This window comes from Ovis aries, chromosome 14, assembly GCF_016772045.2.
Source record: "Ovis aries strain OAR_USU_Benz2616 breed Rambouillet chromosome 14, ARS-UI_Ramb_v3.0, whole genome shotgun sequence".
Lineage (NCBI taxonomy): Eukaryota > Metazoa > Chordata > Mammalia > Artiodactyla > Bovidae > Ovis > Ovis aries.
This window is the reverse complement of record NC_056067.1, coordinates 55821830-55846414: the sequence shown is the minus strand read 5'-3', so window position 1 is coordinate 55846414 and position 24585 is coordinate 55821830. Positions and strand designations below refer to the sequence as shown.

The 24585-nt window shown below is 51.2% G+C and overlaps 2 protein-coding genes and 1 non-coding gene across 9 annotated transcripts; 1 reads left to right on the top strand and 2 right to left on the bottom strand.

Moving 5' to 3' along the window:
* Positions 1–857: 857 nt before the first annotated feature.
* CPT1C (carnitine palmitoyltransferase 1C) lies at positions 858–22307 on the bottom strand. 7 transcript variants are annotated; one of them, XM_042232320.2, is made up of 20 exons: positions 21246–21330; positions 18931–19043; positions 17337–18383; positions 16424–16563; positions 13554–13725; positions 13282–13383; positions 13051–13188; positions 9226–9303; positions 8886–8993; positions 8695–8779; positions 7042–7237; positions 6776–6958; positions 5961–6066; positions 4503–4619; positions 3397–3561; positions 3011–3145; positions 2250–2402; positions 1648–1761; positions 1421–1513; positions 858–1190 (listed from the first exon to the last, which is right to left on the bottom strand). In XM_042232320.2, exons 4-20 carry the CDS (start codon positions 16453–16455, stop codon positions 1077–1079), a joined length of 2091 nt encoding a protein of 696 aa, XP_042088254.1. In that variant the 5' UTR covers positions 16456–16563; positions 17337–18383; positions 18931–19043; positions 21246–21330; the 3' UTR covers positions 858–1076. The 7 variants fall into 7 exon arrangements, with proteins under 7 accessions (XP_042088254.1, XP_060254747.1, XP_060254746.1 ...); XM_060398764.1 differs by lacking the exon at positions 18931–19043 and having other exon boundaries at positions 17337–17483; positions 17665–18383; XM_060398763.1 differs by lacking the exons at positions 17337–18383; positions 18931–19043 and adding an exon at positions 22084–22307 and having other exon boundaries at positions 21246–21555.
* LOC114118150 (U6 spliceosomal RNA) lies at positions 7273–7379 on the top strand. The gene has a single exon (XR_003591693.1). It is a non-coding gene; the product is annotated as a U6 spliceosomal RNA (small nuclear RNA).
* Positions 22308–22829: 522 nt separating the features above from the next.
* Positions 22830–23828, bottom strand: ADM5 (adrenomedullin 5 (putative)). Its single transcript, XM_012190716.4, has 2 exons — positions 23489–23828; positions 22830–23284 (listed from the first exon to the last, which is right to left on the bottom strand). The coding sequence occupies exons 1-2, from the start codon at positions 23557–23559 to the stop codon at positions 23032–23034; spliced, it is 324 nt and encodes a 107-aa protein (XP_012046106.3). The 5' UTR covers positions 23560–23828; the 3' UTR covers positions 22830–23031.
* Positions 23829–24585: the final 757 nt, after the last annotated feature.

Below are 24585 nucleotides of genomic sequence, written 5' to 3'. Positions count from 1 at the left end.
GCAGAGGGAATTAAGGTTGCTAATCAGTTGGAGTTGAGATTAGGAGCTAATCCTGGATCATCTGGATGGACTCAGTCCAACAAGGGTCCTTAGATGGCAGGAATCAGTCACAGGAGGTGTAAAGTGAAGTCACTCAGTTGTGTCGACTCTTTGCGACCCCACGGACTGTAGCCTACAAGGCTCCTCTGTCCCTGGGATTTTCCAGGCAATAGTACTGGAGTGGATTGCCATTTCCTTCTCTAGGGGATCTTCCTGACCCAGGGATCGAACCCGGATCTCCTCCACTGTAGACAGACGCTTTACCATCTGAGCCACCAGAGTGGAGCAAGGCACAGAGGGATGCAACGATGACAGCTATGAAGATAGAAGATGGAATCAAAACCGATGAATGCGGGCAGTCTCTAAAAGCAATAAGAATATTGGGGGATTCATTTGGGAGTTCTCAACCTTTAAGTTTAGGGTGGGCAGGGACTCCCCTGGTGGCCCAGTGGCTAAGACTCTGTGCTCCCAAGGCAAAGGCCCCCAGGTCCAATCCCTAGTCAAGATCCAGGACAGCCAAATAAATAAGTATATATATATTTAAAATGCAGAGTGGGCATTAGGTGTTGGGGCAGCAGGAATTGAGCTCATGAAAGCTTGTGGGGTTGATTGGGATGGGTCTTGCATGGTTGGGTTTGGTGTGACTAGAGCTGAAAGGCAGTAAATTAGGCAGGTGCCAGGGTTATAGCTGACATGGTGACTGTAACTGGGAATTAATGGCAGAGCCTGGGGATGGATGGGAACTTTTTCTCTTCCTCCACCCTGACCCCCACCTCACCCACCCCTGCCCAGCCCAAGAGCATAGCAGACATCACACCCCCAGCTTAGACATCTTTATTAGTCAGGATGTGGGATTTCCAAACCCAGACAGGCTGCCTCTGTCCTGCACCAGCCCAGCTGCAGAGACCTTCCCCCTGGTTCCTGGGGAGACCAGCTCCCCTCTGGAAGGCGTCAAAAGTTAGTGGCTGTCGTGGGGGCCCTGGAGCCCCTGGTAAGGCAGGGGAGAGAGCCACAGCTGTGCTCGGAGTCCTCCTCCCCTAACCCGAGTCTTCCTCCCCTAACCCTCTGCGCTTAAGACGCTGCCCCTCCGGGAAGAGGGCGGCCACGTCCAACAAGGCGTCCTGGATGCGCTGGCCCAGCCGGCGGGAGTCCTGGAAGGAGAGATGCGTTACGTGCAAGAGAAGCTGGGAGAGGGGCTCCCAGAGGCTGAGAAACAAGAGGGCTGGGGTCCCTGCCCCTGGGCCTGAGGGCTGTGGGGTTTGAGCACTGGGACTCCGGGATCGCGGGCAGGCGGCGAGTTGGGAGTCTGGAATCCTGAGCTGCAGGAGGGGAGGGAGGCGGGAGTCCCGAGGGAGGAGGGGCCGGGGTGGGTTAGCCTCACCGTTCTTGTGCTTGATTTGTTGCTCGAGATGTGGAAGGTGATCACGTCATCGCCCATGAACATGTAGGACACACCGTAACCATGGTCATCGGCCTGCAGAGGGACGAGTGAGGGGAACAACACAGCCCCAGGTCCCATCCCCCCGCCATAGGTGGGAGGCCGGGCCTCCTGGTAGATCCATCTATCAGGGCCGGCCCCCTCTTCTCTCAGGGCCCAGTTCCACTCACAGGCCCGAATCCACCACCAGAGGAGACATAGTCGGGGTAATTGTGAACGTCGAACAGGTGAATTTGCTGAACAGGAATCTGGCTGGTGGCCAGCTGCCACTGCTCCGAGTGAACCTGAGGGACAGGAGTCGGTCACGTGTGCGATAAAGACAAGCCACAGAGGCCGAACTGCCAATTTCCCTTCAAGATGTGCCACTCTGCCCCGCCCCTTCCTGACGTCACCCTGCGCTCTCTCCCCTTTAGACCACACCCCTCTCTCCTTGTCCCCGCCCGAACCACGCCCCTCTCACCAACTCAAAACCCGCCCCCTCCTTGTCCCCGCCCCTAACCACGCCCCTCTCCCTTTCAACTCCTGACCCCGCTGTCTTCTAGACCACATTCTTCTCCCACTGGCCCCGCCCCTCCGCCCTGACCACGCCCCTCACATCCTTTCCATAACCGTGCCCCCCTCTCTAGGCCCCTCTTCCCTCTCCATTCCTTCCCTTTCTCTCTTGCCTGGCCTCCCTGGCTCTCTCCTCTGTTGATACCTCCGTTTTCCAACATCACCCTCCTTGCCCTGAAGCGCCTCCCTTCTCTTCTTTAACCCTTTCCCTGCTCCCAACCTGGTCCAGGAATGGAGACTGCAGGTGGAGGAACTGTGACACGACATAGAGAGCAAAGAGGTGGCGATCGACCCCCTGTCCACTCATCGCTGCCTTCAGCAGAGCTTGGTGCTTATCCACCGCCAGGCGGAACAGGGCGAGGCACTGTGCGTCCTGGGGCCCCCCGGGGAGGTCACAGGTCATGGAAAGACAGGAAGTGGGCTTACTGCCGGGGCCTGTCACACCCCCGGCCTCAACCCAGCTTGCAACTTCCCTGCAAGGCAGAGATATCAACTCCACTTCGCAGCAGGGATACAGGCACAGAAAGGGGAAGTCACTTGCCCAGGGTCACACAGCAAGGCAGAATCAGGTGGGTTCCCAGGTATCAAGGGCCCAAACTCCCTTCACTGAGCCTCAAAACAAGTAGGGGGAGAGGAAACAGGTGCCTGCAGGGTTCTGAGCAGTGAGATTATGTAGGGAACACGAGGAATGATACAAATGAAAGCTACAAGGTCACACAGAGGTTAAATAAAGAGACCTACATTTTGGAAATGGGTGCCCACTCGTGCCCTCTGTGTGATCCCCATTAAAGCATATAGTACACTATGCTGAACTACCTCTGTCTCCCCCCCATCATTGAGCTCCTTGAGGTCAGAGACTCGGCTTGTTCCGCCCCTGCCTCATCACAGAGCTTGGACCTCAGAAGGCGCTCCTTAAATGTTTGTAAATGTATGAATGAGAAGGTGGAAATGACCGAAGCCTCAAATGAGGCCCACACCCACTGTCTTCTCTTTGTCCTCCATGGCTCTCACAAAGTTGCAGGCCTCCCTTGTGCAAGAACGCACCGTCTCTGTGCGGCCTTCCAGGAACAAGCGAGTCATGGTGGATTCATAAGTCAGGCAGAATTGACCCCGGTCCTGGGGGACAAGGAGGAGACACACCTGTCAGCCAGGCTCAGGAAGCCTTCACAGACCCGACCCACCTCTGTGTGGACCTCCAGCCTCCTTCCACCCAGGAACATGCAGTTGGGAGAGGGCTCGATGGAGCCCTTAATCAAGATGGCAGACCCACCACCAAGAAGTCATGAAAGGGCTCGACAATAAGGGTCTTGGGGGCCCAGGGGAACTGAGGTCCTGAGAGGGGGGGTAGGGTTAGGAACCCAACTGACCCGGAAGTGGGCCAGCTGCAAGGTGGTCTGGATGAAGCTGTCTGAAGAGAGATGGCAGCGTTTGATGAAACTCTTGCCGAAGCGGGAGAAGGGGAAGACGTGGCATTCGATGTTTCCAGACAAGGTCTTGGCTGCCCTCAGGGCTAGAGAGATGGATAGATGGATCTACCAGAGAAAGAGGGAGGGAGGATTGGCTGGGAGTTACAGACAGGAGGAGGTTAGAGTTGGGGCTGGTGTTGGCAGTGAAGGTCTGCATGGGACTGAGGTTTGGGGACAGGGATGGGACGGACAGGGAATGGAGCTGGGAATGAGGACTGAATTAGGGCTGGGAATGGGGTTGGGATTGGGTATAGGATGGGATATGAAGGGGGTTGTGTATGGGATGGGGCTGAGGAGGGCATGGCAACCCACTGCAGTCTTCTTACCTGGAGAATCACATGGACAGAGGAGCCTGGCGGGCTACAGTCCATGGGGTGGCAAAGAGTTGGACATGACTGAGGCCACTTAGGATGCATGGGATGAGGTTAGGGTTGAGGATGGGATTGAATTTAAGAATGGTCATGGGGAGATTTTCCTGGTGGTCCAGTGGCTAAGACTCCGTGATCCCAAAGCAGGGGGCCCGGGACAAGGAACTAGATCCCACATGCCCCAGTGAAAAGACCCACCTGCCAAAAAGACCCCGCAAGATGAAACTAAGACCTGGCACAGCCAAATGAATGAATGAATGAATGAATGAATGAATGAATAAACCAAAAAAGAAGGGTGCTGGAGATGGAGGTGGATATGAGTTTGGGGTGGAGACAAAGTTGGATCTGAGTTGGGATAGAAGTAAACTGAGGTTGAGGATGGTGTGGAGATTGGGGTTGAGCAGGGCTGGTGGAAAGAGGGTTAGTTTGGGGTTAAGGTTAGAATAGAGGATGTGGTTGGGATGTGGTTAGATTGGAGACAGGATTGGGGTTTGGGCTTGGCTTGATTTGGGATATAGGTTTGGGATTGGGCTTAGGGATGGGATTGATTTTTTGCTTGAGACTGGGGTTGGGGATGAGATTAGAGGCAAACACAAGAATTTGGCGATGTGGAAGAAGAACCTAGAAACCCGGCCTCACCTTGTCTGGAAGGTCCCAGTGCAGCCTCTGGGGCTGGGGCAGCGAGGGGTCAGGGTGCCCCTTGCAGTGACCGTCTGCCGAGTAGCCCAGCTGAAAGCATTCTGTGGCCAGAGTGAACTGTGTGCAGATGGAAGCTGTCAGAGTCCCTCCCGCTGGACCAAGCAAGGGGCATCGAACCAGGTCCCCCTTTTCTTAAGTCTCCTCTTAAGTGAGTCAGGACAATGTCTGAGAAACAGAAACCTCTGGATGGTCACAGGTGGGATCTTGGGGTCACAGTCATTGAGAGCAAGGCTAATACTAATACTCAGTTGGTGCTTACTGCCCTTGTACTTCTGACTGGTTCAAAGCATGATATGCAGAGATGACAAATGACAAGAAGTGTCTTGTAGGGTCTGAGGTTGAACTGAATTGAGAGTGTCATTTACCAATATAATCAAAGGCCAAAAAAAGTCATTTTTTAAATAAAATATAGGCACAGAGGAATCAGTACTTAGCTAGGGCTGCTCTCAAGATCTAGAATCAGCCCTCCTTCCTCTCATACATGCCTGATCCTCACCCTGGGCCCCAGCCAACCCCTCATGTAACACTACGGAAGACTGGGAACCCCGTGGGATGCAGACACCACCCCCGATGGTTTCAGGACTAAGTGAAACAGAGAATGGAGAGAGGCTAAGTTTCTCAGGACTGGACAGGAGCTTAAAAATGAAAGAAAATACAACCCTTTCACTTGATGAGGCAGAAACTGAGGCTCAGAGGAGGGGAGTAATTTGCCCAAAGTCACACAGCAACCTAGAGCCAGAGGATGGTTCTGACTCAGGGTGAGATGGTTGGAAGGCCTCACTCTGGTCTCAGAATATTCTGGATTTTTATTCTCACTCAGCAGCTTCTAACTCTGACTCTGGGCTAATCAGTTCCCTTTTCTGAGTCCCATATGCCTATTTGTCAAAGAAAGGTCATAAGGAGTTCCCTGGCAGTTCAATGGTTAGGACTCAACTCTTTCACGTGGGAGCCTGGGTTCCATCCCTGGTCGGGGAACTAAGATTCTTCAAACCAAGGAGCACAGGCCAAAAAAAAAAGGGTCATAATCCTAGATGGGCTTCCCGGTGGTTCAGATGGCAAAGAATCCACCTGCAGTACAGGTGACCAGGGTTCAATCTCTGGGTCAGGAAGATCCCCTGAAGAAGGGAATGGCAACCCACTGCAGTATTCTTGCCTGGAGAATTCATGGACAGATGAGCCTGGCGGGCTACAGTCCGTGGAGTTGCAAAGACTGAGCAACTAACACTTTCCCTTTTCAATCCTAGATACCCTTCTTTATTGGGTGACCCTGGTCCAGTGTCTGCCTCTCTCTGAGTCTCATTTTTCCTCTAACCTTAAGGCACCAGAGAGGAAGGTCTTTGGAAATGGTGGGGTGAGGGTGGCAGTCCCCAGGGTGGAGGGCCAGCCGGCTTGCCCTACCTCCCACATGTGTCCTGAGATGGGGCAGTCAGCCCACGAGTGCTCCACGCTGAGGCCCAGCTTCCCATTGGAGAAGACGATTAGGGAGAAAGATTTGTCAAACCAGCTGCCGGGAGAGAGTTCAGAGCAGTCACCAAAGAGTCAAAGAGGCCAGGAGGGAAGTTGGGGGGCTCTCTGTGAGAACTGAGTGGGTTTTGGTTGGGAGATCTAGGAATCAGGGCTGGGGGCCTAGTGTGGGGATCCCTAAGAAGGTAGGGGTCTCTAGTTGTGGGTTCTGATCACCTCTGAAATGTATCTCAGGATCACAGGGTTCAGGGCTTTGAGAGAATATGTTTAAGTTCAAAAAAAATTTAGAAAAAATTTAAAAATTTTTCAGGGTTTACAGGTGCTGAGAGCTTAGGGAAATTCTCCCAGGAGCCTCAGAAATCAGAATGGTGCCTGGTGGGCATCTAAGAATTTATCTGAGAATCTCTAGGTAGGGGGTCCCGGGGCTGAGATCCTGAATTTGGGGCACTTGTATTAAAGTCTGAGGATTCCACAGTCTGCAGTTCTGAGTCTGAGGTCCCCAGGCTTAGGGTTTGGCTGGCGGATTCCCTGGGTCCTAGGTTTGGCACCTATTAATCCTCAGAGGAGTCTGGGTCTAGAGTTTCTCAAGGTCTGAGAATCCAGGTCAGGAGTTTGGCGGTCCTGAAATCTGTGGTTCTGGATCTGGGGTCCCAGGTCTAGGGGTTAAGGGCCTCAGAGGTCCCCAGGTCTCAGTGCATTGGGTCTGGGGTCGCAGGTCGGGTGGGGGCCAGATCTGTGGGCTGACTCACCGGTCGTGGCCCCGGCCGGCCAGCAGGGCGTGTGCGTAGGCATCTAAGGAAGCCGCGGGGTCCTCCCTGGTGAGCCCCGCTGGCTCAGAGTCCAGTGATACGAAGAAAGCGGCCCCTTCGACGGCTTCCAGGGCCTCTTGGGCCTGGGTCTTCAGAGACCTCCGCACCTGGGCCCACGTGTCCCTGCGGGAGGAGTGACTGAGTCCCCCCTCCCCCCTGCCCAGCCTCCACCAGGCCTGCGCGGCCTCCAGACCTCTGACCCTCACCTCCGAGCAGCGGTCAAGGCCGCCAGATGCTCCTCGTGGGGGCAGGCGGGAGAGGGGTCGTCCAGGATTCGTTGAAACTGCTGCTCCAGGGCCCGCGGGGAAAGCAGGCGGCTTTGCGAGTGAGTCCCCACGCGGAAGAACCGGCCCCGGTGGAAGACGGCCACGTGTCGGCTGTCACGAAGGTGGCGAATGTGATCTGAGGTGGGGGGATATGTTGTAATAATAAGGGCTGTGCTCGCTTCGGCAGCATATATACTAAAATTGGAATGATACAGAGAAGATTAGTATGGCCCCTGTGTAAGGATGACGCTCAAATTCGTGAAGCGTTCTATATTTTTAACAAAGGAAACTATAAGCAAGGTGAAAAGACAGCCTTCGGAATGGGAGAAAATGATAGCAAATGAAGCAACTGACAAACAACTGATCTCAAAAATATACAAGCAACTCCTGCAGCTCAATTCTAGAAAAATAAACGACCCAATCAAAAAATGGGCCAAAGAACTAAATAGACATTTCTCCAAAGAAGACATACAGATGGCTAACAAACACATGAAAAGATGCTCAACAACACTCATTATCAGAGAAATGCAAATCAAAACCACAATGAGGTACCATTTCACACCAGTCAGAATGGCTGCGATTCAAAAGTCTACAAGCAATAAATGCTGGAGAAGGTGTGGAGAAAAGGGAACCTTCTTACACTGTTGGTGGGAATGCAAACTAGTACAGCCACTATGGAGAACAGTGTGGAGATTCCTTAAAAAACTGGAAATAGGACTGCCTTATGACCCAGCAATCCCACTGCTGGACATACACACCAAGGAAACCAGAATTGAAAGAGACGCGTGCACCCCAATGTTCATCACAGCACTGTTTGTAATAGTCAGGACATGGAAGCAACCTAGATGTCCATCAGCAGATGAATGGATAGGAAAGCTGTGGTACATATACACAATGGAGTATACTCAGCCATTTAAAAGAATACATTTGAATCAGTTCTAATGAGGTGGATGAAGCTGGAGCCGATTATACAGTATGAAGTAAGCCAGAAAGAAAAACACCAATACAGTATACTAACACATATATATGGAATTTAGAAAGATGGTAACGATAACCCTGTATGCGAGACAGCAAAAGAGACACAGATGTATAGAACAGTCTTTTGGACTCCGTGGGAGAGGGAGAGGGTGGGATGATTTGGGAGAATGGCATTGAAACATGTATAATATCATATAAGAAAAGAATCGCCAGTCTAGGTTCAATGCAGGATACAGGATGCTTGGGGTTGGTGCACTGGGATGATCCAGAGAGATGGTATGGGGAGGGAGGTGGAAAGGGGGTTCAGGATTGGGAACACGTGCGGATTCATGTTGATGTATGGCAAAACCAATACAGTATTGTAAAATTTAAAATTTTTTTTAAAAAAGAATAAGGACCTTTGTTAGCCACTCACCAAGTGGCTTGCGGGTACCCTTACTGTCCCATTTGAGTGAAGAGGAAACTCAAGTTCAGAGAGGGTAAACTTCCCCAAGGTCACACAGCTTGGGAGTTACGGAGCTGGGATTTGAACCCCGGTAGGCTGGCTCCAGAGAGCGTGTTCTTAGCCACCATACTGTTCTACTTCTATCAACGAGAGGGGTAGAGGGGGCTCACCTCTGTGGACCCCGGGAATTCGCGTGGTGTTGAATATCTTCTCATACTGGGCGGAGCACAAAGGTCGCATTCCCATCAGCAAAGTCTGCAGGAGATCACAGGCTCGTGACCTGCCTCCCAGGACCCAGGTGTTGGCCACACATTTCAGGACCACAGCCTCCGTCCCCAGCCCGCAGGGGCAGCCCTCTTACTGGCAGGATCTCCTGGCGGTCCAGGCGGTGGCGGTACAGAAGGAGGGCATGGACTGCGTTGCCCGCACGCGCTGCCTGCACAGGAGTGGGCGTGACGTACAGGAAGTCCTGCGGGCCAGGCCAAGCCAGAGCAAAACGCCTGCGGTCAGGTTTGTGCAGGATGGAGGCACTGACCTCAAACACAGGTCTTGATCCCAACAGGTGGGATGGTGAATTCCAGACTGTGATTGGGGTCACTGACTCTAAACCCCACATTCTAGCCAGACATCCCGACCCTAGACCCAGGGAACTATGAACCCCATCCCTTGCCCTCTTCCTAACCTCCATCTCCCCTTCTTACCATCAGGTAATAGTTGCTGTTCACCATCAGTGAGTTCCTGGAGCGCAGGTATACAAATTCTTCCCACCAGTCACTGACCTGGGAGTGGGGCAGAGAGACACACAGCTGGGGTGGTTGGGGTCAAGGGAGGGGGGAAATGAGGGGGTGGTCCCTCCAGACTTTGCCATATCAAATGGGGAGCATGGAGCTCAATGAAGCAGGCATCAAGATAGGTAACTAGCAATAACTTAGATGTCCATCCATGGGGGACCAGTTAGCTAAACTGTGAAACCCTCATGTTATGGAATAACATAGCTGTTTAAAAAGAACAAGTTACATCTATATTACTGACAGAGAATGAGCACCAAGAAAGCTGCACAGTGAAAAAGGATAGGCACACAACAAGACATGTGAAATGATCCCATTTTATTAAAAAAAAAAATTTCTGCCAAGACCCAACCTGTCCATCAGGTGGATGAATAGACAGTGTGGTCTATCTATACAACAGACTGTTAGTATAAAAAGGAATGAGGCTCTAATTCTTCAGAGTGACAACACAGATGAACCCTGAAAACACACTAAGTGAAATGAGTCAGACACAACAGGACTAATAGTGTGTGATTCCACATCTACGAAAATCTAAAATAAGCCAGTTCATAGACACAGAAAGTAGAATAGAGGTTACCTGGGGCTTCAGAGAATGGGGACAGGAATTTTAAAAAAATATTTAGGGACTTCCCTGGTGGTCCAGTGGTTGAGAATCCACCTTCCGATGCAGGGGATGTGGGTTCAATCCCTGATCAAAGAACTAAGATTCCCACATGCTTCGGGGCAACCAAGCCTGTGCGCCACCACTACTGAGCCCGCGGGCCACAACTAGACAGAAATCTATATGCCGCAACAAAAGAACCCACATGCCACAACTAAGACCGACACAGCCTAACAAGTACATAAATATTTAAAAAATGTTTATTCTACTTATTTATTTGGCTGTGCTGAGTCTTAGTTACGGCATGTGGGATCTAGTTCCCTTACCAGGAATCGAACCCAGGCCCCCTGCATTGGGATTGCGGAGTCTTAGCCACTGGACCACCAGGGAAATCCCTGGGATAGGAATGTTTTGCCTATGGGCACAGAGAGTTTCTGTTTGAGATGATAAAAAAGCTCTAGAGATAGATAGTTATGGTTATACAACATTGTGACTATACTTATTAGTACCACTGAATTGTACGCTGGAAAATGGTTACAATGGCAAAATTTATATTATGTACCTTTGAATCACAATTAAAATTATATATGATATTTATGTTATGTGGCTTCCCTGGTGGCTCAGACGGTAAAGAATCTGCCCGCAATGCGGGAGACCTGGGTTCTATCCCTGGGTTGGGAAGATCCCTAGAGAAGGGAATTGCAGCCCACTCTAGTATTCTTGTCTGGAGAATCCCATGGACAGAGCAGCCTGGTGGGCTACAGTCCATGGGGTCACAACATTGTGACTATACTTAGTACTACTGAATTGTACACTGGAAAATGGTTACCATGGCAAATTTTATATTATGTACATTTGAATCATAATTAAAATTATATATATTTATGTTATGTGTGTTTATATACTATATATTAAACATGTAGTATGATATAACATGTTATATTATTAAATATATTAAAATATATTATAAATAAAATATATATACCTGAAGAATATCTATATAAGCCTGGGTATCAATATATGTATACATACACTCAGAAATGACTCTGACCAAAGTGTTTCTCACAGGCAATGGTGGGAGGGACAAGAATTAACAGGGAGGTGGTCAGAGATTTTTAGTGTTTTCTAGATATTTTCCTTCCTTGTTATTAAGGTTATTTTTTTTTTAATATATTTAATTATTTATTTATTTTGCTGCACTGGGTCTTAGTAGTAGCCCATAGGATCTTTGGTCTTCCTTGCAGCATTCGGGATCTTATCTTTTAAGCTGGTGGTATCGTACATTTCCTTAAACTTAGACCAGCCAGGATGTAGTTGTTGTTCCCTGGGAATAGGCAACATATTCTGGAAAAATCCAGAAGTTTCCAGCAAATGGTAGAAAAGTTCTATACGTTGATCTAAGTAGGGGTTATCTGATTATATACGTACATAAAACTTAAGCTGAACAGGTAAGACTTGTGTGCTTTACTGTATGTATAATATTGTAACATTACGTCCATGTGATGCAACAGCATATGTAAGTGATGTCTCTGCATTGCGTCTTAGTTGCTGCACACAGGATCTTCATTCCCCCAGCCAGAGACTGAGCCAGTGTCCCCTGCATTGGAAGGCAGATTCTATAAACACTGGATCACTAGGAAAGTCCCTAAGGGAGCTCTTTTTAATATACACCTGTTACTCAAGGTCGTTATGTCCTATAAAGTGGCAGTGAACGCTGATTAGCCAACACTGAGCCATTTTTACAAAGAGAAATACAGGGTCAGGTTCCTTCCACTCTTGTTTCACCTCAGCTAGGAATGTGCACTTCAAGCCAAGTCAAAATTTTTGCAACCTTGTACAACTCTCCAAATGATCATGAAAGTGCCGCGTGTACTGATTAGGGGTTACAAATATAAGTAGAAGAATCTCAAACACAGAATGTGTGAATAATGAGGATTGATCTGTATAAGTGATAAGAAAGCATTGTGTGAGACTTAATTATTTTTCTTTTCTTGTCCATAAGGTAATGGTGCATGTTACAACTGGCAGTGCCTTAGACGTATAATGAAATGTATCAATTAAATATATATATGCTGTGTATATATATTACTTATATAACTATACATGTACATTATATTTATACATTATATAATTATGTTATTTAAGTGTTATATATATATATATATATATATTAAGAATGGAATCTAGTCCAAGAACATGAAGTAAAAAAAACCCTCTAAAACTAAGGCTTGCATAGAAAAGAATGAAATACTGCTGTCTGTAGCAACATCAGTTCAGTCACTCAGTTGTGTCCGACTCTCTGTGACCCCATGCACTGCAGCACGCCAGACTTCCCTGTCCATCACCAACTCCTGGCGCTCGCTCAAACTCATGTCCATTGAGTCAGTGATGGAGACTAGCATACTAAGTAGTCAGACAAAGACAAATATTATATGTTATCACTTATATGTGGAACCTAAAAAAAAACCCATCTATTTCTTCTTCACTACCTCCAGCACATCACATGCTGCCTGACGGCTCTTTATGGCTTCCTACAGAATGGGAGACCTGGAAGCCGCTTACAGGGCAATTCGCTGCCTGGTTCTATGCCTCAGATTCTCAAGGAGTTTAACTCCAAGTGCGTTCTAGGACCCTAGTTCCTGAAATCAGATGGAAGTACGTTTAGGGCAGGCGTCTGTGCACACAGAAGGCAGAGGAAAAGAACTATTCTAGGGGAAGGCTTAGAGTCTGTGGCCACCAGGAGAGGGGCTGAAATGTTGGAAAGGGCCGGGAATTCCGACTTAAATACTAGAGGGTTGGGGGTGGAGTTCTCTATGTGGGCGGGTCCCGGAGGCGGAGCTAGATCATTGAAGACCCAGTCTCCGAATGTGGGAGCATGGCGGATGGGGCCTAAAATGTTAGTACAGGATGGACGGGATTCAAAATATTGGAGAGGTGAGGGGAGCTCAGAATATTGGAGCATCTTGGGCTGGGTTTAAACTATTGGAGCGTGGGGGCGGGACTCAATGGGGCACATCTGGAGTGAAGCGCCAATCGCCGCCGGGCCTGGGGGTGTGGGCGGGGCGTAGGGCGGGACGTAGAACTCGCAGGGTTGGGGCGCCGGTTCAGAAGCTTCGCCTACAGGACGCTGTACTCACGTAATTGGACGCCCACCAGGACTTGAGCTGCAAGTACCACTGCAGCAGTGAGGCCTGCAGCTTCAGGAATTCCTGCGCTACGCCCGAGGTCCAGTCGAAGTCCTTGTCGGAGAGGACGGGTCGGACAGACTCCAGATACTGAGGGGCACGGAGGGGAAGAGGGCAGGTCCCACAGACAACCCCCCTACCCGCTCGGCAGCCTCCCTCCCCATCCTGGAGTGCCTGGCCCACCTTGCGCACGGTGTCCTGGACGGAGGGCACAGGCTGGCGCGGCAGAGAGCGCTGGTAACTGAAGAGCATTGGATGGCGGCCGGAGAAGATGCGCACCAGGGCCTGGTGGGGAGCAGGAATTAGTGGTTTTTTAAACCCCTCACTGCAGCCCGGGGCCAAGGTGCTGGGGGGCGGGGCGGGGGGCGGGGCGGGGGCGGGGGGCGGCGAGCGTGGCACTCCATAGAGAGAACAGGGCAGAGGGGGCTTGATCGAGGGCTCTGCCTCTCCCATACCAGCCAGGTCTTGGTGGGCGAGGACATGGCTCCGTGGGGTTCGAGGAGCCAGCCGTGGTAGGACAGAAGTAGCCTCAGGGCCACATGAAGGGTGAAGATCAGAGCTCCCCACAGACAGGACGCAAAGAGCGCGGCCGCCAGGACCCCCCGCAGCCTGTGATGCTGTCCACCCCTGGGGGCGGGTAGACAAAAAGAGAATAGGGCAGCGTCTCCGGGCCTCAGAATATCCCTCCCCTCCAGCCCTACCCAGCGCCTGCTGTTCCTAACACTCTCTGACTCTCATCTTTTGGCTGTTGGAGGAATATCCTGTAGAATTAGAGTCGGTCAGAAAAAGTCCAGTTTCCTCATTTGTGAAGTGCTAGAGGTGTGATTCTCTCTCTTGGTGTGCCCACCATCTCCCCTCAGGAACATGGAGACACCAAGTTCTAAAATCACATCCCATGGAAATTGGTAGGAGCCTAACAAATGCGAGCTGGTATTTCTATTGAAATATACGAGATATCAGGTGTAGCTGATATCTGAGCTATTTCCTGATAGCTCAGTTGGTAAAGAATCCGTCTGCAATGTAGGAGACACCAGTTCGATTCCTGGGTTGGGAAGATCCCTTGGAGAAAGGAAAGGCTACCCCCTGTATTCTGGCCTGGAGAATTCCATGGACTGTATCATCCATGGGATCGCAGAGTCTGGCAGACTGAGCTACTTTCACTATCAGTTCAGTTCAGTTCAGTTCAGTCGCTCAGTCGTGTCCGACTCTTTGCGACCCCATGAATTGCAGCACACCAGGCCTCCCTGTCCATCACGAACTCCTGGAGTTCACTCAGACTCACGTCCATTGAGTCAGTGATGCCATCCAGCCATCTCATCCTCTGTCGTCTCCTCCTCCTCCTGCCCCCAATCCCTCCCAGCATCAGAGTCTTTTCCAATTAGTCAACTCTTCTCATGAGGTGGCCAAAGTACTGGAGTTTCAGCTTTAGCATCATTCTTTCCAAAGAAATCCCAGGGCTGAGCTCCTTCAGAATGGACTGGTTGGATCTCCCTGCAGTCCAAGGGACTCTCAAGAGTCTTCTCCAACACCACAGTTCGAAAGCATCAATTCTTCGGCGCTCAGCCTTCTTCACAGTCCAACTCTCACATCCATATATGACCCCTGGAAAAACCATAGCCTTGACTAGATGGACCTTAGTCGACAAAGTAATGTCTCTGCTTTTGAATATGGTATCTAGGTTGGTCATAACTTTTCTCCCAAGGAGTAAGCATCTTTTAATATCATGGCTGCAGTCACCATCTGCAGTGATTTTGGAGCCCCCAAAAATAAAGTCTGACACTGTTTCCACTGTTTCCCCATCTATTTTCCATGAAGTGATGGGACCAGATGCCATGATCTTCGTTTTCTGAACGTTGAGCTTTAAGCCAACTTTTTCACTCTCCTCTTTCACTTTCATCAAGAAGCTTTTTAGTTCCTCTTAACTTTCTGCCATAAGGGTGGTGTCATCTGCATATCTGAGGTTATTGATATTTCTCCCAGCAATCTTGATTCCAGCTTGTGTTTCTTCCAGCCCAGCGTTTCTCATGATGTACTCTGCATATAAGTTAAATAAGCAGGGTAACAATATACAGCCTTGATGTACTCCTTTTCCTATTTGGAACCAGTCTGTTGTTCCATGTCCAGTTCTAACTGTTGCTTCCTGACCTGCATACAGATTTCTCAAGAGGCAGGTCAGGTGGTCTGTATTCCCATCTCTCTCAGAATTTTCCACAGTTTATTGTGATCCACACTGTCAAAGGCTTTGGCATAGTCAATAAAGCAGAAATAGATGTTTTTCTGGAACTCTCTTGCTTTTTCGATACCAGATATCAAATTATACCCCGAAGCAGAGGTTCTCAATGTGTGGCCCTTGGACCAGCAGCATCAGCACCATCTGGGAGCTTGTCAGAAACACAAATTCTTGGGCCCCAGGCCCAGCAATCAGTATTTTAGCATGTCTCCCAGATAACTCTAATACAAACTCAAGTTTAGGAATGGCTGATCTAAAGACACAGTAAGTCAATATGTTTGCAAAGTTGCAATAGGACAGATTGTGAGTAAATCCCACCTGGAGGACTTGAAGGGAGTCACTTACCCTCTTTAGATTAGGTAAATCTAGCCTTCCTGGAAATTTCTACTTCCGATCCTAGATCTGCCCTTTCAGGCTATCTGCAACTTCACCTTTTTGTTTCCAGACAACAATAATCACTGAACTACTCCCATTTAATAACCTCCTAGTGAGTGAGTGTCCGACTCTTTGCAACCCCATAGACTGTAGCCTAACCAGGTTCCTCCATCCATGGGATTTTCCAGGTAAGAATGCTGGAGTGGGTTGCCATTTCCTTCTCCAGAAGAGCTTCCCGACTCAGGGACTGATACCATCTGAGCTGCCAGGGAAGATCCTAGGACCTCCCAGTATTGTACTCTACATCCCACATGCGTGATTTTGTTTAATTCCTCCAACCACCCTAAAAACCAATCATTGGGTTGGCCCAAAAGTTTGTTTGTGTCGTGAAGCCCCTGACACCAAGAATAGTGAGGTCTCTTGCCTAAGACCACACAACTGTAGATTAGCAGAACTCATACTTCTGTTAGTATATATAACCATACCTCACCTTTGTCTAGTTTGCCAACATTCCCTTTAGCAAGAAGCAGCCAGGACGGAAAATGTGCAGAGACAATAGAGGAAATCACCTCCCTTTACTTGATGCTTTACCTTTATTAATCTGACCCCAGGTAAGTCTTAGAGGTTACTTTCCTTAACAGGCACACATGCTGATACAGAAATGTCCTGGGTGGAGGGCAAGGGGTTAGGAGGTTACTGGGTTGAAGTGGGGAACCTCACCAGTCTGGCAGAGACTCTTTGATCTTCTCCATCAGTCCTAAGGAAGGATCCAGCTGTAGGAAGCAGGCAAGTTGAATTGCACTGAAGAGGAAAAGCCAGCTGAGGGGGCTAGCAGGGAACACGCCTGTGAGAAAGTCGTTCTGTGGAGAGGAAAGGTCACCTATTCAATCAGTTATCCCATCTGCTAAGCACCACTCTTAGATATTGACTCGGCATTGAGATGCGTGCCCAAGATACCGTGAGGAACAAAGAGATCTGGGTCCTGCCCCCAAGGAGGTCAGACCAGAATGCAATGAGTGCTCATGGCGATAGGATAAGGCAGGTTTCTCAGGCTGAGGGAATCAGGGAGGGCTCCCGGAGGAGGGGTTACTCTCAGGCAGGACCCTGAAGGCGAGACTGTCAAAAAGGCCAAACAATTGCCAGGATACAGCAGGGTCCAGAGCTCAGGGGCTGGCCTTGGAATGAATGAGGAATGAATGAAAATGTTGGGTTGGGATTCCCTGGTGGTCAAGTTGGTAGGATTCCTCGCTTTCCCTGTCACGGTCAGGGTTCAATCCCTGGTTAGGGAACATCCCACAAGCTGCTGGGTGACTAACCAAACTCCCAACTCCCAGGGAAGCAATAACTAACATTTAATGAGTGCTTACTACATGCCAGGTGCCATTTACAAGTATAAATTTTTTTTTTTTTTTTTTGCCAAACTGTGTGGCTTACGGGAATTTAGTTCCCTGACCAGGGATCAAAGCTGTGCCTCCTGCAGTCTTCCAGAGAAGCACACAATCGTAACCACTGGACCGCCAGGAAACTCCCAGAGATCATGGTTTAGACCTTGGGCTCTGGAGTCCCCACCCTCTGGGCTCAAATCTCTGCTCTGTCGCTACCTAGCTGAGTGACTGCAAGCACGTGACTTTACCTCTGTGTCTCAGTTTCCTCATCTGTAGAATGGGAACAATCCAAATCTCAGTACTTGCTCATAGGGCTGTCACGAGGGCTGGATGAGGAAATGTCATTCCAAAAAGGCTTAGTGCAGTCCAACAACAGTGACAAGACAGCAAGATTCCTGCTCTCATGGGGGATAGAGACAACACCTACATAAATACAGGCTTTAGTGGAATGAGTCAGATGGCAAGAGGTGCTATGGAGAAAATGAAGCAGAGGGCTGGGGGTGGGGTAGGGTGGTGCAGGGTGGTCAGTTGCATAGCTCAGAGTCAGGCACACCATAGGAGCTCAGTAAATATTACCATGTCCTCTTTGTTGCTAATCTTCTTCTCACTGGGGATTTATTTACTAGGCAATCTCCCTTTGGCTTGGCAGAAGGAGGTTACTGGCGAACCTGGTTATTTTTGTTGTTTGGTTTTTCTTTATTTTAAAAGATGTTTTCAGTGCTTCTATCTGGGGCTCTAGATTGCAATAGAACAGGGGCTTCCTAATATCAGAAAATTTCTCTATAGCATTTCCCAAGTACCAGGAGCATCGTTAAATCATTTCGTCCCCCTGTCACACTCAGTAAGATAGTAAGTATTCGTATCTCCATCATATGGGTGAAGAAACGGAGGCGACAGGAAGTTTGAAGAACTTGTCCCAGGCCACATGGCCAGGAAGTGGTAGAGGCATGATTTGAATCCAGGTCTCCTGGCTCCAGAGGGCACTGTCAATCACTCAAACCAACCAGATGAGGGTACCATACTCTGAAGTATGCTATATCTGAGAATTTCATATCCATTTGGAAACCATCTCAGGCAACACTCTAATCTCCTGCCAATGAACCACCTACACCAAAGCCTCATGCCTGGCCCAAGTGACCCTCTGCGTGTAATTCACAACAACTCTTGGGCATCAGTACTGAGACCATGTTCTGGAAAAGCAGCCCAGGATAGTGAGGAGTCAGCACGGGCTCCAGAGCCAGACTTCTAATTCTTCCAGGTGTGCCTCTGCTTCTGCATCGTGGCAGCTGTGTAACCTGGGGGAGGTGAAAACATCTCTCTGAGTTTCTGTTTCCTCATCTGTAAAATGGGACTAATGACGGGCTTCCCTTCGAAGGCTCTAAATGAGGGAATTCCCTGGTGGTCCAGTGGTTAGGATTGCCATGGCCAGGGTTCAATCTCTGATTAGCTGATTAGGGAACTAAGACCTTGCAAGTCACTCAGCATAACAAAAAAAGAGGTCTTAATGAGAACCAGATGAGCAATATATTCAAAGGCTTTGCTTGGTATACAGCCTGAGATCTATTACTATCTATTACGGTTTTAGAAATGAGGAAGCAGAAGGCCAGAGAATTTACTGACACGCCGGAGGTCACACAGCACCTGTGTGGTATGTAAGATAAGGACGGCAGTGCTGGAGTGGTGACTTCTGTGGGTCAGACCTTCTCCTAAGACAACGAATGGTTACAACAGTCCCTCAAGGCAGGGACTGTCAGGATTCCCATTTTTTAAGTGAAGAAATTCAGGCTTAGCAATGAGTCTATGGAATTACAGCTCTGGTGTTGCTGAGGGCACAGCCCTCACCTTGGGACCCAGTTCCAGGAGCTACGGCTTCAGGGTGGTTCCTGGGGTCCCCGAATGGAAAGGAAGGATGTGAGAACTCCAAGTGACCATCAGGGCGAGAGGCAGCTATGTGACTGAAAGGAAAGAGTCACTATTACCATTATCAGTTATACTAATATGAGTTTCCGGTGGGGGCCACTGACCACCAGTGACATTTGAATCAGAAAGGAGTTTCAGAGCTGACTCGAATACAGGTGTTACAGTTAAAATTTTTCGACATAGCAACACCAATTCAAATCTGTCTATAAGCATAGAAGTCAGAACGGTGATTGCTTTGCAGCGAGGGTGAGGTAAGGGGTACTGGTGGGAAAGGGGCTCTAAGGAACATTCTAGAATGATTGATGGCTGTGCTGTTTTGTTGGGGAGTTGGTTACATAGGTATTACCGCAGTTACAAAGATACTACAAAATTCAAGGTCTGTATACTTTAAAAATCCTCATTTTTCTGTATATAATTACATCTTAGTTAAAATACCTATTTATGTGTGTATATATGTGTGTGTCTATCTTTTAAACCACAAGTTAACACTTTAGTTGCTGGATTGGCCTGAGGCCCAAGGGTTCCCAGGGGTAGGGCTGAAAGGGGTTTTCTGGGGGTTTGGGTTAGTGGCTATTTACTCACTGGAGCAGATACATCTCTATTTTAACAATCATTTTAACAACCAATATGGCCATAGACGTGCTGTCCAGCCTGCTCAAATGTTCCAGCTTCCAAAGAGAACCCTGGGCTGCCCCTGGGTTGTACTCTAACACCTCCATGCTCCCTCTTCCCTGCCTACGTTATCGTCCACTATAGAACGTCACCGTCCACTATAGAACGTCACCATCTGACATACTCTATGTTTTGAGTACTTATCTTCCCCATGAGGAAAGGACTCTGTCTGTCTTGCTCCCTGCCATGTCCCCAGGGCCCCAAATGGTGCCAGGCCCTTCACATAATGCTCCACAGATATTTGGCAAATGAAGAACCATATTATAATCCAAAGCTAACACTCAGAGGGCTTCCCTGGTGGTGCAGTGGTTATGACCCCCCGCTTCCACTGCAGGGATGTGGGTTCAATCCCTGGTCAGGGAAGTTCCACGTGCCTTGTGCTCAATCATGTCCAACTTTCTGTGACCCATGGATTGTAGCCCACCAGTATCCTCTGTCCCTGGAATTTTCCAGGCAAGCATACTGGAGGGGGTGGCAATTTCCTTCTCCAGGCCACATGCCTCAAGGTGCAGCCAAAAAAAAGCTAACCTTCAGCACTTGCCATGGGCCAAGCACTTGACTCAGGGCTTGCATGTGAGAGTTTGTTTAATCCTTGCAACTGTGCCATGAGGGAGGTGCTACCATCACTCTTGTATCACATCTGGGGATACTGAGGCTCAGAGAGACGTGCTTGCCCAAGGCCACACAGCTAGTCAGTGGCAGAGTCAGGACTCAAACCCAGTCCTGGTAGACCACGAAGGCATTCAAGACCTGTGTTCACAAAGAGGGTGCGGCCAGCAGGGAGATTCCATGAGCCCATGCTAAGTCACTTCAATCACGTCCGACTATGTGACCCAAGGACTGTAGCCCACCAGGCTCCTCTATCCATGGGATTCTCCAGGCAAGAATACTGGAGTGGGCTGCCATTTCCTTCTCCAGGGAGACTCCATAGATGGTGCCAGACTTCTAGAACTGGGGACCCCGGGGCTGACACAGGTTCTAGGTGGATGTGAGCATTCTAAGGCATTCTAGGGCAAAGGCAAGAAGTGTGAGTTTGGGATCCAGTCGGTGGAGGTTCACATTTCAGAACCAGAGGGAGGGTGTGCCACATACTGGAGAGGGTACTGGGGGCTCAGAGCAGGGGCAAGGAGGTGGCGCAGAGAGCCAGCGGGCAAGGGGGCCTTCAGGACTGGGGTGTGGGCTACCCAAGTCGTTGATCAGGCCATGGGGTTCTGGAACAGGGAGCATCTCGTTTAGAGCCTGGAGATGAAAGGGAAAGGTGAGAGGCGCACCACAGGTAAGGGGACTGACAGTTCTAGAAATTGGGGTGGAAGTTGTGGGTGTGGGTAGAGTGTAAAGAACGACCAGGAAGTGGGTACCACAGGTGAATGGCAGTTCTCCTGGGCGAGGTTGAGGAACCCAGCAGTGAGCCACAGAGAATCCGGAATTGGCTTTAAGGGGTCTTGGAAGTGGACATGAAAACTCCCCGAAGCGGGACCACCCGGGGTGCTGGGAAGGGAGCCTCGCGTATAGCGGAAACAGGTAACTGGATTTCCGGAAGGAAACGGCGTCGCAGCCCTTCTCACCCAGAAACGGGAGAGATGCCTTTTCCAAGAGCGCAGTCCGGAGAGGCAGATCTCATGCAACACCGGGGCACCGAGCTCCACTTCCCCCGCGTCCGAAGTCAGAGACGGTCGGAAGCCCACCGCCTGGTGAGCTTCAGCCATGTCAGGCTACAGCCCTGGGAGGAGGACAGAGGGTCATTCCTCAGACCCCCAGCCCCTTCTCCGCAGACCCAGGAATGTAGGAAGCCAGCTCAGCCTTCCCTAACACCTGAGGGGTCTTGAGGGTCCTGGCCGTAGACTCCAGTGTTAGGGGCACTTTAGCCGGGGACCTCTGTGAACACACAGAAAGGCAGGACGGATAATTGGCGTTAACCCCTTTTGTGGCTATTCTGAGAACGTGGCACGGGGACAGTGGCCCCCTCCAAAAGACTTTCAAGATTTGGGGGTCGAGGCGGGAAACTGGTCTAGGGTGAGTTGCGGAATCTCGGGAAAAGCGTTATTCCCAAACTGATTTTGAAATGAACACCTGCCGGACGTTGGCAGTCCACTTCATTTCCGCTTCCCATTCCGAGGCAAGGACTGGGGGTGGGGGACTTGTGGCGGGGGCAGGGGGCGCGGAGGAGAGTGGAGGGGGGTTCTCTATAAATTCATGTGCTCTGGGGTGACCCAGCGTCCCCTCCCCCAGCCCCGGGCTGAAGGGGATGGGGGAGGAAGCACACTGCTGCGCATGCCTCGGGGATGCTGAGGCTGAGAGCAGAGGCGAGCGTCGAGGACAAGTGATGGAGATGCCCGCACCCTAGCCCAAGACGCAATCCTCAGGCCCCCGCAGGAGTTCGCGCCCCTACAGTCCGGCACTTACCGCGCTGAGTCAGGGGTCCGCCGGCCGGATCCTGGGGACCAAGCCCGAGCACACATACACCCCGCCCCCTATTTAGAGCGCCGGACTGGAGCCTCCCACTTGCATATGTCCCAGTGCTGTGAGTCCACGACTTGGCTGATGCGCCTCCGGAGCTCCTGTCGCCTCCGACCATCCAAAATCCAGGAACCCCAGTTTCTGTCTCTCGGGTGCCTAGCCGTGTATTCAAGCCCGGGGTTTTATCCCCGCCCCCTTCAATTCTCTGCGCTCAGTTCCCGCCCCCTTCAAATTCCAGCGTCCAATCCCCTCCCTCCATTGCATCCCCTGCCTTCAGACTCCTACCCGCCTGATTCTCCACTATTGGGCCTCCCCTGTTTTACGCAGCACCTCTCCTCCGAACCCCAGCTTCTTCGGCTCCGGAGTCCACTCTGTCTCTTTTCTCTCCTTTCTCATCGAGGAAAGAAGCTCAGCTTAGAGTTCAGCCCACGCGCGTGGGAGCCGGAGCGAATCTCAGCCCCACCACCCAGGGGAGGGAGGGGACTGCTTTGGGGTCCAGTAGACCCACCAAAACCACCCACGGGAGATGCGGCTGCAGGGACTGAGTTGGCGTGGAGGTGCTACAGCGGGTCGGATTCAAGTTAATCAGAGGGGCTTCCGTTGGGGTGGGGGGGAATTGCCTAGATAAAGCGGAGAATATATTAGAGACCCGACTCAAATTGGGAGGCCAGAATGGGGACAGACAAGCCGACTGAAACATGGAACTCTCGTTTTATTCAGCTCTGGACGTTAATATTCTTTGTCCCTGCTGGGGCCGGTGTGCACGTGGGTCCAGCCCAGTCACAGCGCGGGGAGACCCCAGGAGGTGGTTAGGGGATCTTGAAACTTGAGGTCACAGCCCCAATACACGATGGGTAAACTGAAGCCAGGGGACGAGCAGAGATGTGCCCAGCATCACCCAGCGAGCTGGGCACTGCGCTGGCCTTGCCGCAGGCTGGGGTCCTGGAGACGTAGAGGGATTCTGGCCTCGCGCCGCCGGCGGCGCCCGTAGCTGTGGGGATCCTGAGGCTTGCGGCCAGCCTTCCCTGAGGGCTCCTTGGTGGAGGCAGACCGGAGCCAGTATATGATCTCTGGCAGGCGGTGGGTCTGGCACGTGCCCAGGGAACAGAGGCGCCCGCGCTGCTGGGAGACCTGGGGCTGGGGCCGCCTGGGGATGGAGCATGGGAGAAGACGGGGTTCAAACACCCCACCCGAGAAAGGGGGCTCGGGGGGTACCCAGAACTCCGAAACAGGCGAGGCCCATTTCCTGGCCAACTTCCCATTCCACCGAAGCGGAAAACGGCCTAGAGAGGGCGCACACCCCCCGCGGTCTCCCTCCCGCCCCGTCCCCGCTGCCCTCGGCGTTTCTCACCTGCCTGCCGAGTCCGGGTCCCCCAGGATGGAGGAGGCGACGAGCAACAGCAAGAGAATGTGGGTGGTCATCGTGGGGGTGGGGCGGACCGGCGTTTGAGAAACCGGTGGGCGAAGCGGCTCCTCCGGGGTGCGCCCCCGCCCCCTCCCCGGGCCTAGAAAATGCCCTGAGCGCTTGCTTTAGCGTCAGGAAATCAGGGCGTCCCCACTTCTCAGACCGTGCAAACTGAGGCCGAATGAGCCACACCACGCCAGAAGGGCAGGATGAGGACTCGGGATGCCCACTTCCCGCACCGCGACCAAGGAGACCTCACGGGACCCACGGTGCCGTCGATGCCCCTGGGAGGCCCCGGGAGACGCGACCCCTTTAAGGCGGAGGGAGGAGGGGCGGGGCAGCTGACACCTGCAAGTGGCGACGCAGTTTAGGGCTTCCTGGAAAGGACTGGGGGCGGGGATGCTGCAAGGCGCGACTTCACCCCCTTCTGCCGAGTTTTGGCACAGCAATGTCAAGGGACAGGCGACTTCCAGGGCGGGGGCTGGGCAACGCGGGGCGCTGACAATTGGGACAGGCGGCAAACTGAGGCACCTCAAGTCGGGCCCTAACACCATCCTGGTAGAAGAGGAATATATGCAGATGGGTGTGGGGTGCCAGCAGGCCAAGCGTTTCAGCTGTGCTGAAGCAGCTGTAGGAAGGCCATGGAAAGGTCATGGGTTCTGTCTAGGGTGATCCAGGTCGTGTGGACTGAGACCTAGGGGGCCAGTGACTTTGGGACATGGCCTTGGGAAGGGCAGGGTGGGCAGGCGCAGGCACCACGTCTGCAGCAGAGACTGGAGAGCCAGTCACTGGAAACGGTGAAGGCCAGTGGGGTCTCTGCATCTCCAAGGTGGGGTAGACAGTGGGAACCCCGAGTTCCAAGCCAGGCTGGGGGAGGAGGCAGGCTGCCACCCCCACAAAGAACTCTCTGAACCCCCGCCCCCTGCCCCGACTCAGTTTCCCCAGGTGGAAAGGGCAGGGCAGCGGGCACTGCCAATCAGCCTTGGTTTGGCCTTGGAGGGTCCTGGACAGGAAAAAACAGCCCAAGAGGAACAATGTGTGTG

What these genes read in the sequence shown, in the direction of transcription:
- CPT1C (XM_060398763.1), bottom strand. Translation starts at nt 21,386, where the DNA reads ATGGCTGAAGCTCACCAGGCGGTGGGCTTCCGACCGTCTCTGACTTCG. An exon ending in AAAGAGTCTCTGCCAGACTG is followed by an intron (nt 13,726 to 16,423) that starts GTGAGGTTCCCC and finishes ACCCGCCCCCAG; the next exon opens with GGGTGGACAGCATCACAGGC. An exon ending in TCCAGGACACCGTGCGCAAG is followed by an intron (nt 13,189 to 13,281) that starts GTGGGCCAGGCA and finishes CGTGCCCCTCAG; the next exon opens with TATCTGGAGTCTGTCCGACC.
- ADM5 (XM_012190716.4), bottom strand. Translation starts at nt 23,559, where the DNA reads ATGACCACCCACATTCTCTTGCTGTTGCTCGTCGCCTCCTCCATCCTG. An exon ending in GACCCGGACTCGGCAGGCAG is followed by an intron (nt 23,285 to 23,488) that starts GTGAGAAACGCC and finishes CTCCATCCCCAG; the next exon opens with GCGGCCCCAGCCCCAGGTCT.